The following is a 14,526-nucleotide window of genomic DNA, read 5'->3' as shown; positions in this document are numbered from 1 at the left end:
AAAATAAAAAAAGCCAAACCTTTAAAGCCTTGACCACACTGGGGGGTATACGGTAGCGGTACGCTGTATTTGTATGAAAAAATTCCAAACTGGAACAGCAATATTCAAGTGTGGACAAATTTTGACACACCCTTTCAAATGATGTACAGTATCAGCCAAAAATACAAATATACTCATATATCAAAGACAAGAACCCAGTATTTTCTTTGTTAAAAAAAAAGAAACAAACCACAACAAACTTCACGTCATATCAAAAACATATGTTTTGCTCTCGTCTCTCTTTTTCTTTAGTTTATTCTTTTTCCTTTTATTTGTTGATAAAAATCGAATAAATGGACAAGTAGTCTAACAAACATAGAATTAGCCTAATTGGCAAATAGTTTTTAAATGCAATTCAATAAGTTATTACCACATAAATCAACTTCAATTCCAAAACAATGGAAAACTCTGACAAAAACAAAGTAGACAAATTCATTGATAAAAATGGCAAAAACATGGGAATCATAAGCCGGTAAGAATTGCTAATGAAACAAACCTTTGTACTTTAAACTTCTTCATTAGATTGCTTCAGATGATAAAAAAAATCAACCTATTGAATTTTTATTCCCCCCTCTCATAGACCAAATGCGTCACCCGGCTACTGGCTAAGTTGTCTCTTGCCGCTGGCATATGTCGTCACCAATAACCGCCACAAAGCGTGTTCCAACGATGACGACTTATTCCTCGTACTCACGATTGTTTCCGTGGGCATGTTGATGCAATCGTTGACATTCTTTGCGTGTCTAGCTGTTGCCCCCGGGAGATATTTGAAATTATTCTTTGCCTTATCTCCTGGGGTAATAATTCATTTACAATTGCAATATTGGACACAACAGACGTATGGTGTATGTCTTGCAATTGGATTTGGGGCGACACTCGGCTATCAGTATGTTTATGTGAGAGTTTTGAAGGGGTTCCCGAAGAGTTGTACTCTGGGCGAGGCATGCATATTGGTACAGGGTGTTATTTTGTTTATCATCAATGGATTCTTTAAGATTCCAGTTTTCTACAATTCACCACCAAGTGAGGAATTTGGACAAATTAGTGCTATTATGATGGTAAGTAAGAAACAACTAAATACAATAATTAATTTAGTTAGTTACATACAATAGCTTGGAAGAATCACAGGGGCTTATTGATTTCACTCAAAGAGAACTTTTAGCTAAGAGCTTCATTATTTTTATTATTAGATATCTGGGTTTTCAAATAGGTCTATCCACTATACGCTACCTTAGAGAAAGTAATAAATAACTTCTGTGGCAATAAAGAAAAACAACATAAGTCAGTTTTTACAACTTTTCAGGAGAGCGTTTTGAAAGTTTGGCTTCCCATTTAAAATCAATGCTAATGTCATTTTTCTTTTACCTGTAATTTATAAACCGCTTAAGATAAAATATTGCAGACAAATTAGACATTCAACCCAAAAATAAGTCGCATAGGGCTGAAAATTGGTATAGAACATTTAAATATCGATTAAAGTAAAATGTCAAAAATCCCATGTGTTCAAAAAAAAGGACAAAACACACTATTTTTTCGTAGTCCTCTTTTTGAAAGCTGTATCTTCTAAACGATGGCAGCTATGAAAAAGTACATCTTAATCTTTTTTATGGAAAACATCATGGGCTATTAAATAAATTCAAAATATTTTTTCAAAAACTGCATTTTGCAAGAGTTAAGTATAAAAAACTGATATTTTTGATTTTTGTCGAAATACATTTTTTTTTAAATTACAGCTCTGAAGGGATAAGAACTTAATTTAAAATATGTAGAAAAAAACACATTATCAACAAATGGGCAATTCCATGGTAACTCACGTTACATTCACAAAAATTTCTGATACATAAATAATTTTTTTTTTGTTAATTTTAATATAAATTGATACGAATTTACTATCCATGAACGGAGCATAACCATAATTAACTCATAATTAACAAAAAAAAATTTCTTTAATTTTAGTATTTGCTTGGGATAAATAAAAGTATGATGGTAACTCACGCTACAAAAATCGGACACGAGATTTAAGAGTCCCACAGTATGAAGTTTTTCTGCGAAATTAAGAATCTAAATTTGTTTTAAATGAAGATTCCATACATAAAAATTACAAACTTTTAATATTAGTGACAAAACCAAACATTTATTCGATATTTCGAGGAAAAATTTTTTAATTGTTTAGGTAACTCACGCTACATTATTTTGGTAACTCATGTTACCTGCGATTTGTGGTTCCAAAAGTAAAGAAAAGATGCATTTTCACTCAAGTTTTTTTTAAATCGAATATTGTGTAACGAAGCTTGCTTAAATGTTAATTTATTTTAGCAATCACGAGGGCATATTGTCATGGTCACTATTAGATTCATCCAATTTACTGTGGGCTTGTTTTTCCGTCATTTTCATTTGAAATTCTTCTGTAGTTGGCAGCTTATGCATAAAGTGTTACCGTTTGTAAATAGTAATTTGCTATTACAAAGAGTAAAAAAAACTGCATAATTTGTTCAAAATTCGTGTCCACTTTTTCATGGAATTACCCAAATGCTATGAAAATTTGTTTAGATAACACTGACCATTTGACGAAAATAGACAAAAAAACGATATTTCTATATATATACCACTCTTTTGAACGCACTACCTTTAAAACGATAAGTGTTACTAGCATATCTAAGCATATCTTCAGCTATTTTGTGGAAAGCGTTATAGTATATGATACGAGTTAAAAATATATTTCAAAAAACTCATATTTTAGAAGCTATGTACACAAATTCGCAATTTTTGAATTTTGACCAAATCAAAAAAATTTTTTTTCTTTTTACTTTAACAAAAATCAAAAAATGTAGTAACATAAAGGGGCACATTATCTACCAGTTTTTCAAAGACAGGACTCAGAGTGTAAGATCAATAGGAAAAAAAATCAATATTTTCGACATTTGACACGTTTTAAAACCACGATATCTTCTAAACGATATCTCGTAGAAAAAAAAGTGTTATAACATTTTTTTAGGGAATTACAAAACCTACAAGTCATCCATATACATTTTTTTAATAGCTTCTCCCATTTCAATGTTATATATAAAAAAACCTAAATTTTCGACATTAAAACTTGAATAACTTTTTATGCACACATGGGACTTTTGGGGACTTTTGACATTTTACTTTAATCGACATTTAAATGCTCTGTACCAATTTTCAGCGCTGTGCGATTCATTTCTGAGTTTGCTCTTTTTTATGTTTATTTTGTCTGGAATAAAAATACGAAAAAAATATGGTAGATGGAGTCGCTCAATCTCGACATAAGTTGACTTATCGTCGGCGTAAAACAAAATTGTTCTGAGTACATAGGATTTCTTAAGGACTTAGAACAATTTTGCTTTACGCAGACGTTATGTTGTTATTCCTTGTTGCCACGGACTAGATATGGCAATTAAACCACTTACCCATCGTCAGCACATTTACAGGCCAGGAAAATCTACGGAAACGTCCTTTTTTCAAACTAACATTATGAGAATTGAAAATGAATTATGAAATAAGATGAAACTACACATCGTCGCGTCGCCGTAAAGCAAAATTGTGTTAAGTAACAAAAAGAAAATTTTGCAGGAGACGAATTTTAAGTTTCAAATTGGTTTAAAGCGACATTTTTCTGCTCGTTCGACATTCAAGTTATGTTTTTTATAAAGTTTGTTCTTTTTTCTTGAATAAACCATACAATTTTACCTCATTAGTAGGTGTATACAATTTTTAAATATTTTTTAAAACTAAAAACCCAAAATTGGACATAGAACAATTCCTATACAAGTACGCACTTTCATTAAATGAATAGTAGACTTAGAAGAAAATATATTGGGACTTAGAACAATCAAGAATACTCGGGTCTCATTTTCAGAAGGCTTCTTACCTGTGTTTATTGTTTTATGTCCCATTAAATTATATTATCTGCTGAAAAGAAATTTTTTAGACAAAAACCCTTTTCAAATTCGGAAAGAGCACCCTCAAATTAGTAAAAATGTATCATTATCTCATTTTTGGTAAAAAATGGTTTTAGAACAATTTTGCTTTACGCCGTAGTTATGTCGTTTTCCTTCACTCCAATGAGAGTACTTTTTTTAGTACTTATTTTTGCATTTTTGAAGGTTTTGTGTTCCTTGACGCCACAAAAGAGTAACAAAAAATACTCCGGAGTACTATTTATTTTATTTATTTCTTCCATTACTTTCGTTAATTCTTCACTTTTTAAAACATTTTCCAAAATAAAATTGAAAGCCAAATAAAAGAATTTTTCAGCCAGTGTTCTTCATCAATAAAAAAAAAAATCCTGTGCCAAATAAAAAAAATCCCATTTTTTTCTGGGCCGATGGGATATTTTTATTTTACAATTATAAAATCAAACTAAGAGTGTGTGTCAATTAGGCTAAACAAAAACCGATCAGAAGCATAATGAAAAATATACCAAAAGTAAAACTTATCAACGAACGCTTATTATGCAATTTTTAATCTATAGACTTTTAAGTATTTTTAATTACCTACGTTTGAAAAAAAAAGATCATCAAAATCTAAGCTGTTCGGCCGGGTTCCCTAATATTGCCATTTTTTGAGCTTTAGTTACTCCACTATCATATGTAAAGATAAAATGTATTGAAATTAAAAAAAGTTTAAAAAAAATTATTTCTTTAAACCTAGTACGCACATCGCGATAAATTTTAGCTGACATTTTTTTACTCCGTTCTCCTTGACTTATTTTTCGTACACTAACAGACAAAAAATGTATACTTGAAAACGAATGTTTGTTTTTCTAACTAAATCTGATCACAACTCTTAAATATATCTTAACTCTTCTTAACTTTTGAGATAGTTTTGTATGGGAGCTAAAATTTAGGTCAATCTGTATACAAAGGTTAGGGAAATAACGAAGAAAAAAATATAAATTAATCAAAGTATTAACATCAATTCCTTGTCAGGCCACCTCAAATTTGTTCGCAGAGTTAGTAGTGACAAACAGGAAAGCGTTTTTGTATGAAAAACGTAGACGCTAAGGTTATTTTGGGGGCCTCCCTTTAGACCATATGTAATTAAGATTTAACACCTGAACGCTTCATTGTGACGCAACAAAACGCATTGGTTTTTACAAGAAACAAAACTGGCTTTTATGGTTTTTCTTATAGTTTCTATAGCCAGAACTGAACAAAATTAAAATGGGACCACACTGCAGGCACCAGCTTTCCAATACAGAATTGTTAAAATTGTTTCACTCAGTCCAAAGTTATGACAACAAACATTAAAAAAAATACAGACGAATTGAATACCTCCTCCTTTTTGGAAGTCGGTAAAAAAACTATTAACTACTGCGAATTTTTTTTTTTTAGTTCATACAAATTTTTCCCTTAGCCTGTTATCACTATTTACTTCAAGGAAACGACGAAATGATCCATTTTTGTCACACACACACACAATTACAAAAAAAAAAAAAATTACTCTCATTATGTTCCATGACTCCAGAAAAAGGAGTAATAATTTAGAGTACTCCCAAATAGAGTGAAGGAAAACGACATTGGTCAAACAGAGTTGGGAGAACTATATTAGCCCTTTTTTTCTGCAACTTAGTAGAGCTACTCATTTTTTTATTTTATTCGAAAAATAAAAACAGTACAACAAGTTTTTATGACCTGTAGTCCCAAATGCTTTTCGCCCATTATTTTAGTTTTCTGTTTTCTTTCTTCTTATAACTTCAGCCAGACCACAGGCAATATTTTTTAGGTGCACGAATTTAATCAAATTCCCCTAGAAATATTAAAATTCACAGTATGTTTATGCTGTAATTTTAATAAGTGTCGGTAATCATCGTCTTAGAATGGGTACAACAGCATCTAACTGATGAGCGATGAGCCCAACTGTTGTACCTGGGCGAAACGCATTTTGGACTACAGGTCATAAAAACTTTTTAAATTGAATTTCATTCATAAAGTCCACAAAATATAAACAAAAATTATGAATTTACATATTTTAATTATTTTAGTTTTCTGTTTTCTTTCTTCTTAAAAACAATACAAATACTTACTTGTGTAAAAATGAGTAGAGTAGCTACTGGGCTAATGTTGGAATTTGATATTTCAAGTTAAACTAATGGTATTTCAAGTTAAACAAATGCTAGTCATTTTAGACTGCTTTTTAAGTTAGTAACTTACTTTAGCTTTATACTTAATCATTTGAAACTTTTCGCCAATATTTCTGTACTCACAACGGGTCTTTGTACAATTTTGCTAATTTTCCATTGTTTTTTTTTCAATTTAAGATTATTTAATGTTTGTTTGTTCAAATAAATAATTTCAAATTCGTTTCTTACTTTTACTAAAGGGAGCACTTGCTTGCTTACTTGTGATGTCGTGGCTCATAGCCACATTTAAAATTTTCAGAAGCGTTGTTCTCTTCTACATTTCTATGATCGTTTTAGTAGTGGCTGTTTGCACTATGCCTGTAACCAAAGACTTACCTATAATAACTGTTATTCAGTTTATATACTCCGATTTACGAAGGGTAAGTAAATTGTACATCTATCAAGAACATTATAAAAATTTTTCTTTTTCAGGTATACATAGTAGTATTTTATTTAACCATGGCTATTGCAACAATATTAGCTGTAAAATGGCAGATTGGAAGTTCCGAACAAGCATCGACAAGAGTCAGAAAAATATTTCACATCCTCATTGTGTTAGTTTACATTCCAGGATTAATTTACCAATGTACATTTCTTTATTTGGCAACTGGAGTTGCTCTTGCAGCCTTTTCTGTACTCGATATGATACGAATGCTAAAAATTCCTCCAATATCGAGTATTCTCGACGATGCATTTGCAACATTGCATGACGAGAAAGATGCTGGCAACATAGCCTTAACTCCATTTTGCCTTTTGATTGGTTGCTCTTTGCCTATGTGGATAAATCCATGTCCTTGTTCGGAGGTAGATAGTGCTTCCGGAGTGAATATGCTGCCGATGTTAGCAGGAATATTATCGGTTGGAATAGGAGATACCTCAGCAAGTATTTTGGGTTCGAAATTTGGAAGACATAAGTGGAGTGGTAAGATTGATGCATACATTTCTTAATAATTTTCATTGTTTATTGTTTATTTCTGCTTGCAGGAACCAATCGATCAATAGAAGGAAGCTTAGCTTTTATTCTATCTCAGTCAATAGCCATAGTGCCACTGTATTTGTTCAATCTTACTCCAGCAGATGGCTTAAGTGTGATTTTAAGTCTATTGGCAATCGTGATAACATCTTTGGTTGAGGCGTTCACCGACCAAATTGATAATTTGGTATTGCCTTTAATATTTTATATTGTAGTCAATGCAAGATAGCATAATAAAAACGAAAATTCGAATTACATATATAACGTCATTTCAATTTTTTTTAAATATATAATACATACATAATAAAATTAGAACGTCAGAGATGCTTAAAAGTTGCCTGTTCATTATAAGCTCCTATCTTATTAAATCATGTCCCATGAGACATATGACATATGTCTCACGGTAAATGTCTCATGAAACATATTTCTCACGGTAAGTGTCTCATGGGACATGTCTCACGGGAAATTTCTCATGAGACATGTCTCACGGGAAATGACTCATGAGACATGACATATGTCTCATGGGAAATGTCTCATGAGACATATGTCTCACGGGAAATGTCTCATGAGACATGACAATTGTCTCATGAAAAATGTCTCATGGGAAATGTCTCATGGAAAATGTCTCATGGGAAATGTCTCATGGGACATATGTTTTAGGGGAAATGTCTCATGGGACATGTTTCACCGGCTAGCTACGCCACTGTCTTTCAACCAAAACTTGTTTAGAGACTTGGATTACAAAATATCTATTTCCGAACGTAAGAAGATCTAATATTTCCATTGCAAAAAAAAATATTTGGTTTCGAATGTAAGAAAAACTTATGCTATTTTCATTGCAAATCACTCAGCACAGCAACCAGACCATAGAGAAACTTTTAGGTTTCATGCATAAACAGAGCTTACAGAGACCTTTAATTTGATGTCTCACTCGATACATTTGGAGAAACATTTTTTAAATTCACTTTTTTTCGGAAGGGGTTATCCTTGGATTTTTTGGCGAAAAATTGTATTTGTATATAATCTCAAAATATCTGCGTCTGAATTTAAGAAAAACTAATTAGCCATATCAGGAGTTTCACGTGAAAGGTTTTCCTCCCGGAATCTTTAAAGGTATCATGAGTTTCACCCGAAGGGAATTTACATTTTCTGCTAAACTAGTTTCTTGTTCGGCACCAAAATTTAAGTTAGAGAAAAGTTAAAAATACCGAGAGATGTCCGAGCATGAACAACTTTCCGCCCAGAACTCACAATAGGGAAAAAGTTAAATTCAAATTTTCTGGGTGGAGTCTTGTTCACGTGAAACTCACAATGGGACTGATTATCTAAAATAAAAATCCACCTAATCTACTATTCTTTTTGAATTAAATATAACTTTCCGTATTCCATCACCGTTTCACCGAGTGGTTAAACGCTCTCTGAACTTGATTCAGAAAAAGCTTTTGGAGCTTTTAATTTCTCGCATTTAATTCAGTCAACATTTCATTTGATTTCACATTTTCAATCAGTTTCAGACTGTTTCTCTAGAAGACTAGAGGTAGTTAAGGTTTAAAGGCAGACGTGTACGTGTTTGTCGAAGATAAAGTTCTTTAATTCAATTTAGATTATTATTTATTTTAATTAATTTTTTGTTAAAAAGAAAGAAAAGAAATGTCTGCAGCTACTAAAGGTAAGACAAAGTTCATACTGCATTTAATATTATGTATACTAAGTCAATGATGTTTTTATTTTGATAAAATGTTTTGATGTACTTTGGACTTTCATCATAGACTATTTTGTTGTTTTCACTTGTTGACTCCCGGCAATACATATTACGATCAAGAGATAAACGTGTATAAATAGATTGTTGGAAAATAATTCATCAAAGAAATTTCTTTTGTAATTTATTACTTTATTCCTTAAACCTTTCTAAATTTGGAAGACCCTTTAAATTGAATATTAGTTTATAATAATTTTTATAAATTATTTTGTGTTTTACGTTGCTTCTTTGTATGATATTTGTCTTGAAAACTTGCATACTAAATTTCAGTACATTCTTTGATCAAAGTTCACTCTCAGTCTCGGTTATGTAGGCAATCAATTGATGAAGGGTTTTATTTTGTTGGTTTTTATTTCATTTAATTTCGGAGAGCGGTATTTTTAAAAGCACAGTATTTATAACCTTGAAGATCTTCATATTAGTACCTACATGGTAAGGGTTATTTTTTTTTATATATACCAATAATAGTGCATTTAAAAATATGGGAAAATTTTTGTTTGGAACAAAATTCACCCTTGAATTTTTAAGACAATGACCACTTTTTCAATACACTTCTATCATACATCACTATCGATTTACGGTCTAGATACGTTATATCAAATCAGGCCATTAAACAAAATATCGTGTGACTACACTGACTAGTCATTACTTTTTCAACACTTTTATAACAAATTTTATTGGTTTCTATTTTAGATAGGTATAGGTATCTAGGAAAGTAGGTAAACTGAATTAAAAAAAAATCATCGTCACGGGTGGGACATTTGTTAAGTAAACATTAAGTAAACTTAAGGTACTTTTTTAAAAAATGTTCTAATGAAATAGCTAGCTGCATTCCTCCCCTTAAACAATTCAACCGTAATACTCGTACTTCAAGGAATGCCCATCAGTTTACACTTGAGCCCAATTTCGGACGTACTGTCAAATACAGAGATTCTTTCTTTAGTCACACTACTAGAATGTGGAATGCATTACCCGCTTCAGTTTTTCCCTCCCATTTTAATGTTAAGAACTTTAAAACCAATGTGCATCGGTATCTCCTTTTACATCCCTTCCTCTTTTCCTAAAGCTCGTACTGTGTATACATACATATTAAGGGTACCCAAAACCCCTTTAGTGCGCGCTCATTATAAAAAAAAAAAAAAAAACAAAACAAAACTTATTGGTGCAAAATTTTAATCGATCTAGTAAAATGCTAAAGCCATTTTAGCAAGTTACTACGTCATAAAGCAGTCTAAGTTTTAACTTAGTAAATTACTAAAACGGCTTTAGCATTTACTAAAGCGTTTAAAATTTTGAGCCATTTTTTTCTTTTAAAATCTTATTATATGTATGTAATTGTATAAAATGTACATAGAATTTTACATTAGCAACAATGTTATTAATTTAAAAAAAAGTTTCAGAGTAATTTTCAAGTTTCAGTGTTTTCAGTAATTTTTTTTTATTTATAGAAAATTGTTTTTTTTTTTTACATTTTATATATTTACCAAATTTGTAAAAAAAAAATCCTAGACCAATGAAAAAAAAAACTGAAATCGTTAGAGGCTCTACATTTTTTTTTGTATTCACAAAATTATTTAGAGCTTTACCTACTAAAATTTCAAAGAAAAAATCCATTAAATGGGTTTTTTTAATGTTGCTAGTTTTTTGTATTATTTAAAAAAAAAATCTTTAAAAAGAAATCTTTGAACTCAATTGAGGCGTTTACAAGTCGTTTAATACTGTAATGTTTCCACTTACCCTAAATCCGAGATTTAGATAAGTAGATTTAGCATAAATCTCGAGATTTATTCTAAATCTACTTCGCGTAATCTACCATTTAAATCTGATATGACTATTTCTTTTTTCAATCGCTTCGAAGGCTTCGACTCTAGATTGAGTAATAAAAGGCGTGTTTTTTTGGCAAATCTATCCGCAGTAGGATTTTCCAAATACCAACACAGAACAAAATGTATATGCATGCAGCAAGAGCAAGGAAAGCGTAAACTTTTACACTTTGTCAAAATTCTATCCGCAGCTTGGTTTAGCTTCTATTCCTATCGGCAGCTGCGCGTTGTTTTCGTTAATGCATGTAAGCGCCAACTGCGGATACGGATAGCAATGCCAAAAAAAAACACAGCTAAAGATACGGGAGGGTGACAGAATTGGGTCACTTGTCATGATTTGTAAATTGTAACATAAATGTATTTTTGTAACATACAAAGAAAAAGAACAAGTCAAATAAATCAACTGTAATTGTTAGAAATTAAGCCGGAATACATCATTTTTCGGGCCTTATTTCTATTTTATTTATATTATATTATATTTTCCAAAGCTGTTTGGCACAATTTCCAACATTTTTGCTTTATGTTCCAAACTATTTTCTGGTGTTTTGTTCCAATTTTGAGTACAAAAAAAAATGTTTTGCTTTAAAAAAAAAAACTGGCTTTATCATAAATCGGCAGTGGGCGGATTTTTTTTTTGTAATTATTAGATTACTTCTTAAATTTTGTTTGCTTATAAGAAGCTCAGAAGCGTTTACAAGTAACCGCAATTCTCTCACACAAGTGTGCGTGGCAGCGATTGAGAGGATTCATCTAATTCAATTTCTTAGATTAAAAAATGATTCCCAATGTTTTTAGGAATATTTATTGTTGGTGCTAAGCGCACAGCTTTTGGTACATTCGGTGGAACTCTAAAGAATGTCAATCAGACACAATTACAAACAGCTGCTGCCAAAGCTGCTCTTGAGTCCTCTGGATTGAAAGGAGAACATGTTGATACAACAGTTGTTGGCAATGTCCTATCAGTAAGTTAACAACTTACATTTTCAAAAAATGTTCAATTAATTCTAATACTATCAATTCCTTTTAGATTTCTTCATCAGATGGTATTTTCATTCCCCGCCATGTTGCTCTACATTGCGGAGTGGCTATTGACAAACCAGCTCTAGGTGTTAATCGCCTATGTGGTTCTGGTTTTCAATCAATTATTAATGGCGCCCAGGACATTCTTATGGGATCGGCTAAAATCGCCTTGACTGGTGGTGTAGACAGTATGTCACAAGCTCCATTTGTTGCCAGAAATGTTCGTTTTGGAACAACTCTCGGAGCTAACTATGCTCTGGAAGATGGTCTATGGGTTGGACTCACAGATACATACTGTAAATTGCCAATGGCACTTACAGCTGAAAATTTAGCTGAAAAATACAAAGTTACTAGAGAACGTGTCGATGAATTTGCTCTGAGATCTCAAGTTAATTGGAAGAAAGCCCAAGATGAAGGTGTCTTTAAGTCAGAAATTGCTCCCTTTAAAATTAAGGTCAAGGGAAAGGAAGTCGACTTTGCTGTCGATGAACATCCAAGACCCCAAACAACACTCGAGGGACTAGCTAAGCTTCCATCACTTTTTAAGAAGAATGGAGTTGTTACAGCTGGAACTGCTTCTGTAAGATTTATTAAACACTTCCTAGAATTGAAAAAGAAAATGTTTAACTTTTCAAATTTTAGGGTATTTGTGATGGAGCTGCTGCTGTTGTATTGGCATCTGAAGATGCTGTCAAGGAATTTGGATTGAAGCCATTGGCACGTTTGGTGGGTTATTCATATGTTGGAGTGCAACCAGATATCATGGGAATTGGTCCAGTTCCAGCAATTGAAAATGTACTTAAAGCAACCGGATTGAAATTGGATGATATGGATTTAATTGAAGTATGTAAGATTTTTTTTATTTTTAAGATCAATATTAATTGTGATGTCTTTTGTTATTTAAAAGATCAATGAAGCCTTCAGTGCACAAACTTTGGCCTGTATGGATGCTCTTAAGTTAGACATTAACAAATTGAATTTGAATGGTGGAGCTATTGCCTTAGGTCATCCTTTGGCTGCTAGTGGAGCTCGAATTACTGGACATTTGGCTCACGAATTACAGTATGTATTTTTTTATATACATATTTCTTTACATTTCTTAAAAATTAACTTTTCGTTTCAGGCGTAAGAACTTGAAATATGCTGTAGGATCAGCTTGTATTGGAGGAGGACAAGGTATTGCTGTTTTGTTGGAAAAATGTTAACCATCTTATAGAAAACTGATGGTTTTTTCAAGGAATCGAAAACATTCTTGCATTTATTTTTGTATGTGTTTGTCTTTTTTTTTAAGATAAATATTTTGTTATATAAGATTCAAAATTAAAAAAAAAAGTTTTACATACTAAAAAAAGAACTGATGGCGAAAATGTTAAACAATTGATGTAAAGTGATTTGATATTGATTTTTTTAAATAAAAAAAATTTAAGATTTTTATGTATGTCTCTAAAATTTAATTCAAATGATGATTTGTTCGAGTTTATTTGTACGAGATGATTAAGCCAAAGGAATACAAGATTTTAATCTTTTCCACTTTTTTCGATTATAAATACTCTAAATTGGTCAATAAATCATCTTTATTATTAAGCGTTTAGTAAGTTTTGATTTTGATCTCTTGATTTAGAGAATTCTTAAGTCCGGTAGCTTTTTTTTTCACCGGATGTTTAGTCTAAGGACCTCAAACTTGAATATCCGACCAATAGAATTAAAAATTCAAGTATTTTAAACCAAAATGTCTATACATTGGAAAGTTTTCAAAAACCGACCAAACTTGGAGTTAATTAAAGAAAATAGAAAAAATGCTGTAGTAAAAGGAGCAACTAAAATCTGAAAATATGGTCCATTCTGCATTTCGATCGAAAATTAATTTAAAGCGATATAAAGCTCGATCGAAATGAAAAATTCAAGAAGAAGTCGTCGAATGTAAATCCTGAAAAATGCCAGATTTATACTGCCCCTAATCTCGTAAAGGCCCAAATTACAAAATTTTCGATTTTGATTTTTTTGCATACCTATTTGAAATTAGGGAATTGTCTCTGATTTATTCTCATTAATTTTTTTAGTCTAGGTCCTTACATAAGTCAGAAAATTACAAATATTTTTTTCATTTTATATGCAAATTGCGGTATTTGATTTTGTGTTTTCCTTTAAGACTCAGAAGTTTGAAAAATGTAGTTTGGGCCTTTATGAGACTATTGTGTGAATGTCCACAAAAAAATGCTGACCAAAGGATGACGGGTACAATGACACTCAAACTGACGCATACATAAGCCGTGTTTTTTTTGGTAACTCAGTAGGTACTTAGTTCAATTAAATTTTGCACTGGAAACAACAACAAATGATTGCTAAAGATAAACAATGGTTTTTTATTTATTTGCTTATTTACAGGAACATTTTTTTGTAACTAATAACTAAAAGTAATCGTCTGTTGGTGTTTACAGCATAAAATTTTTATTCAGCAAAATACTGAGTACCAATAAAACAGAAATGCACATACTAAGGACCAGTCGTAAAAACGTGGTTTTTGCCTTGGTTCAGGAATTTAACTTGCCGATTTCGGCGGATTAGCTATTCTTCAAGCATGGATTTGGCTATTTTAACATAATATATGGATTTTGAACCAGTGCTTGACCTCAGCTTTACCATCGATTTCAGAGGAGAAAAGTTTGCTGAATCACGATCGCTTATTGTGCATCATATTGTATAAAAACTCAATTTCGACATAAGTCGACTTATGTTATGCCTTTTGCACTTAATAAAAAATTCTATTTAT

The 14,526-nt window shown here is 31.5% G+C and overlaps 2 protein-coding genes across 2 annotated transcripts; both read left to right on the top strand.

Annotated features, from left to right (window-relative positions):
* Positions 1-290: 290 nt before the first annotated feature.
* Positions 291-7,418, top strand: LOC129905662 (dolichol kinase). The gene is made up of 5 exons (XM_055981197.1): positions 291-511; positions 620-1,097; positions 6,382-6,561; positions 6,614-7,103; positions 7,166-7,418. The coding sequence occupies exons 1-5, from the start codon at positions 438-440 to the stop codon at positions 7,381-7,383; spliced, it is 1,440 nt and encodes a 479-aa protein (XP_055837172.1). The 5' UTR covers positions 291-437; the 3' UTR covers positions 7,384-7,418.
* A 1,256-nt stretch (positions 7,419-8,674) lies between these two features.
* LOC129905663 (3-ketoacyl-CoA thiolase, mitochondrial) lies at positions 8,675-13,189 on the top strand. The gene is made up of 6 exons (XM_055981198.1): positions 8,675-8,823; positions 11,532-11,698; positions 11,764-12,336; positions 12,399-12,599; positions 12,664-12,818; positions 12,880-13,189. The coding sequence occupies exons 1-6, from the start codon at positions 8,805-8,807 to the stop codon at positions 12,959-12,961; spliced, it is 1,197 nt and encodes a 398-aa protein (XP_055837173.1). The 5' UTR covers positions 8,675-8,804; the 3' UTR covers positions 12,962-13,189.
* Positions 13,190-14,526: the final 1,337 nt, after the last annotated feature.

This window comes from Episyrphus balteatus, chromosome 1, assembly GCF_945859705.1.
Source record: "Episyrphus balteatus chromosome 1, idEpiBalt1.1, whole genome shotgun sequence".
Lineage (NCBI taxonomy): Eukaryota > Metazoa > Arthropoda > Insecta > Diptera > Syrphidae > Episyrphus > Episyrphus balteatus.
This window is presented reverse-complemented; position numbering and strand designations above follow the sequence as displayed.

Excerpts from the sequence above, each read along its gene's own strand:
- LOC129905662 (XM_055981197.1), top strand. The coding sequence starts at position 438 with ATGGAAAACTCTGACAAAAACAAAGTAGACAAATTCATTGATAAAAAT. Across the intron at positions 1,098-6,381 it reads AAATTAGTGCTATTATGATG|GGAGCACTTGCTTGCTTACT; the intron begins GTAAGTAAGAAA and ends CTTTTACTAAAG. Across the intron at positions 7,104-7,165 it reads TGGAAGACATAAGTGGAGTG|GAACCAATCGATCAATAGAA; the intron begins GTAAGATTGATG and ends TTCTGCTTGCAG.
- LOC129905663 (XM_055981198.1), top strand. Across the intron at positions 11,699-11,763 it reads TTGTTGGCAATGTCCTATCA|ATTTCTTCATCAGATGGTAT; the intron begins GTAAGTTAACAA and ends AATTCCTTTTAG. Across the intron at positions 12,337-12,398 it reads TTACAGCTGGAACTGCTTCT|GGTATTTGTGATGGAGCTGC; the intron begins GTAAGATTTATT and ends TTCAAATTTTAG.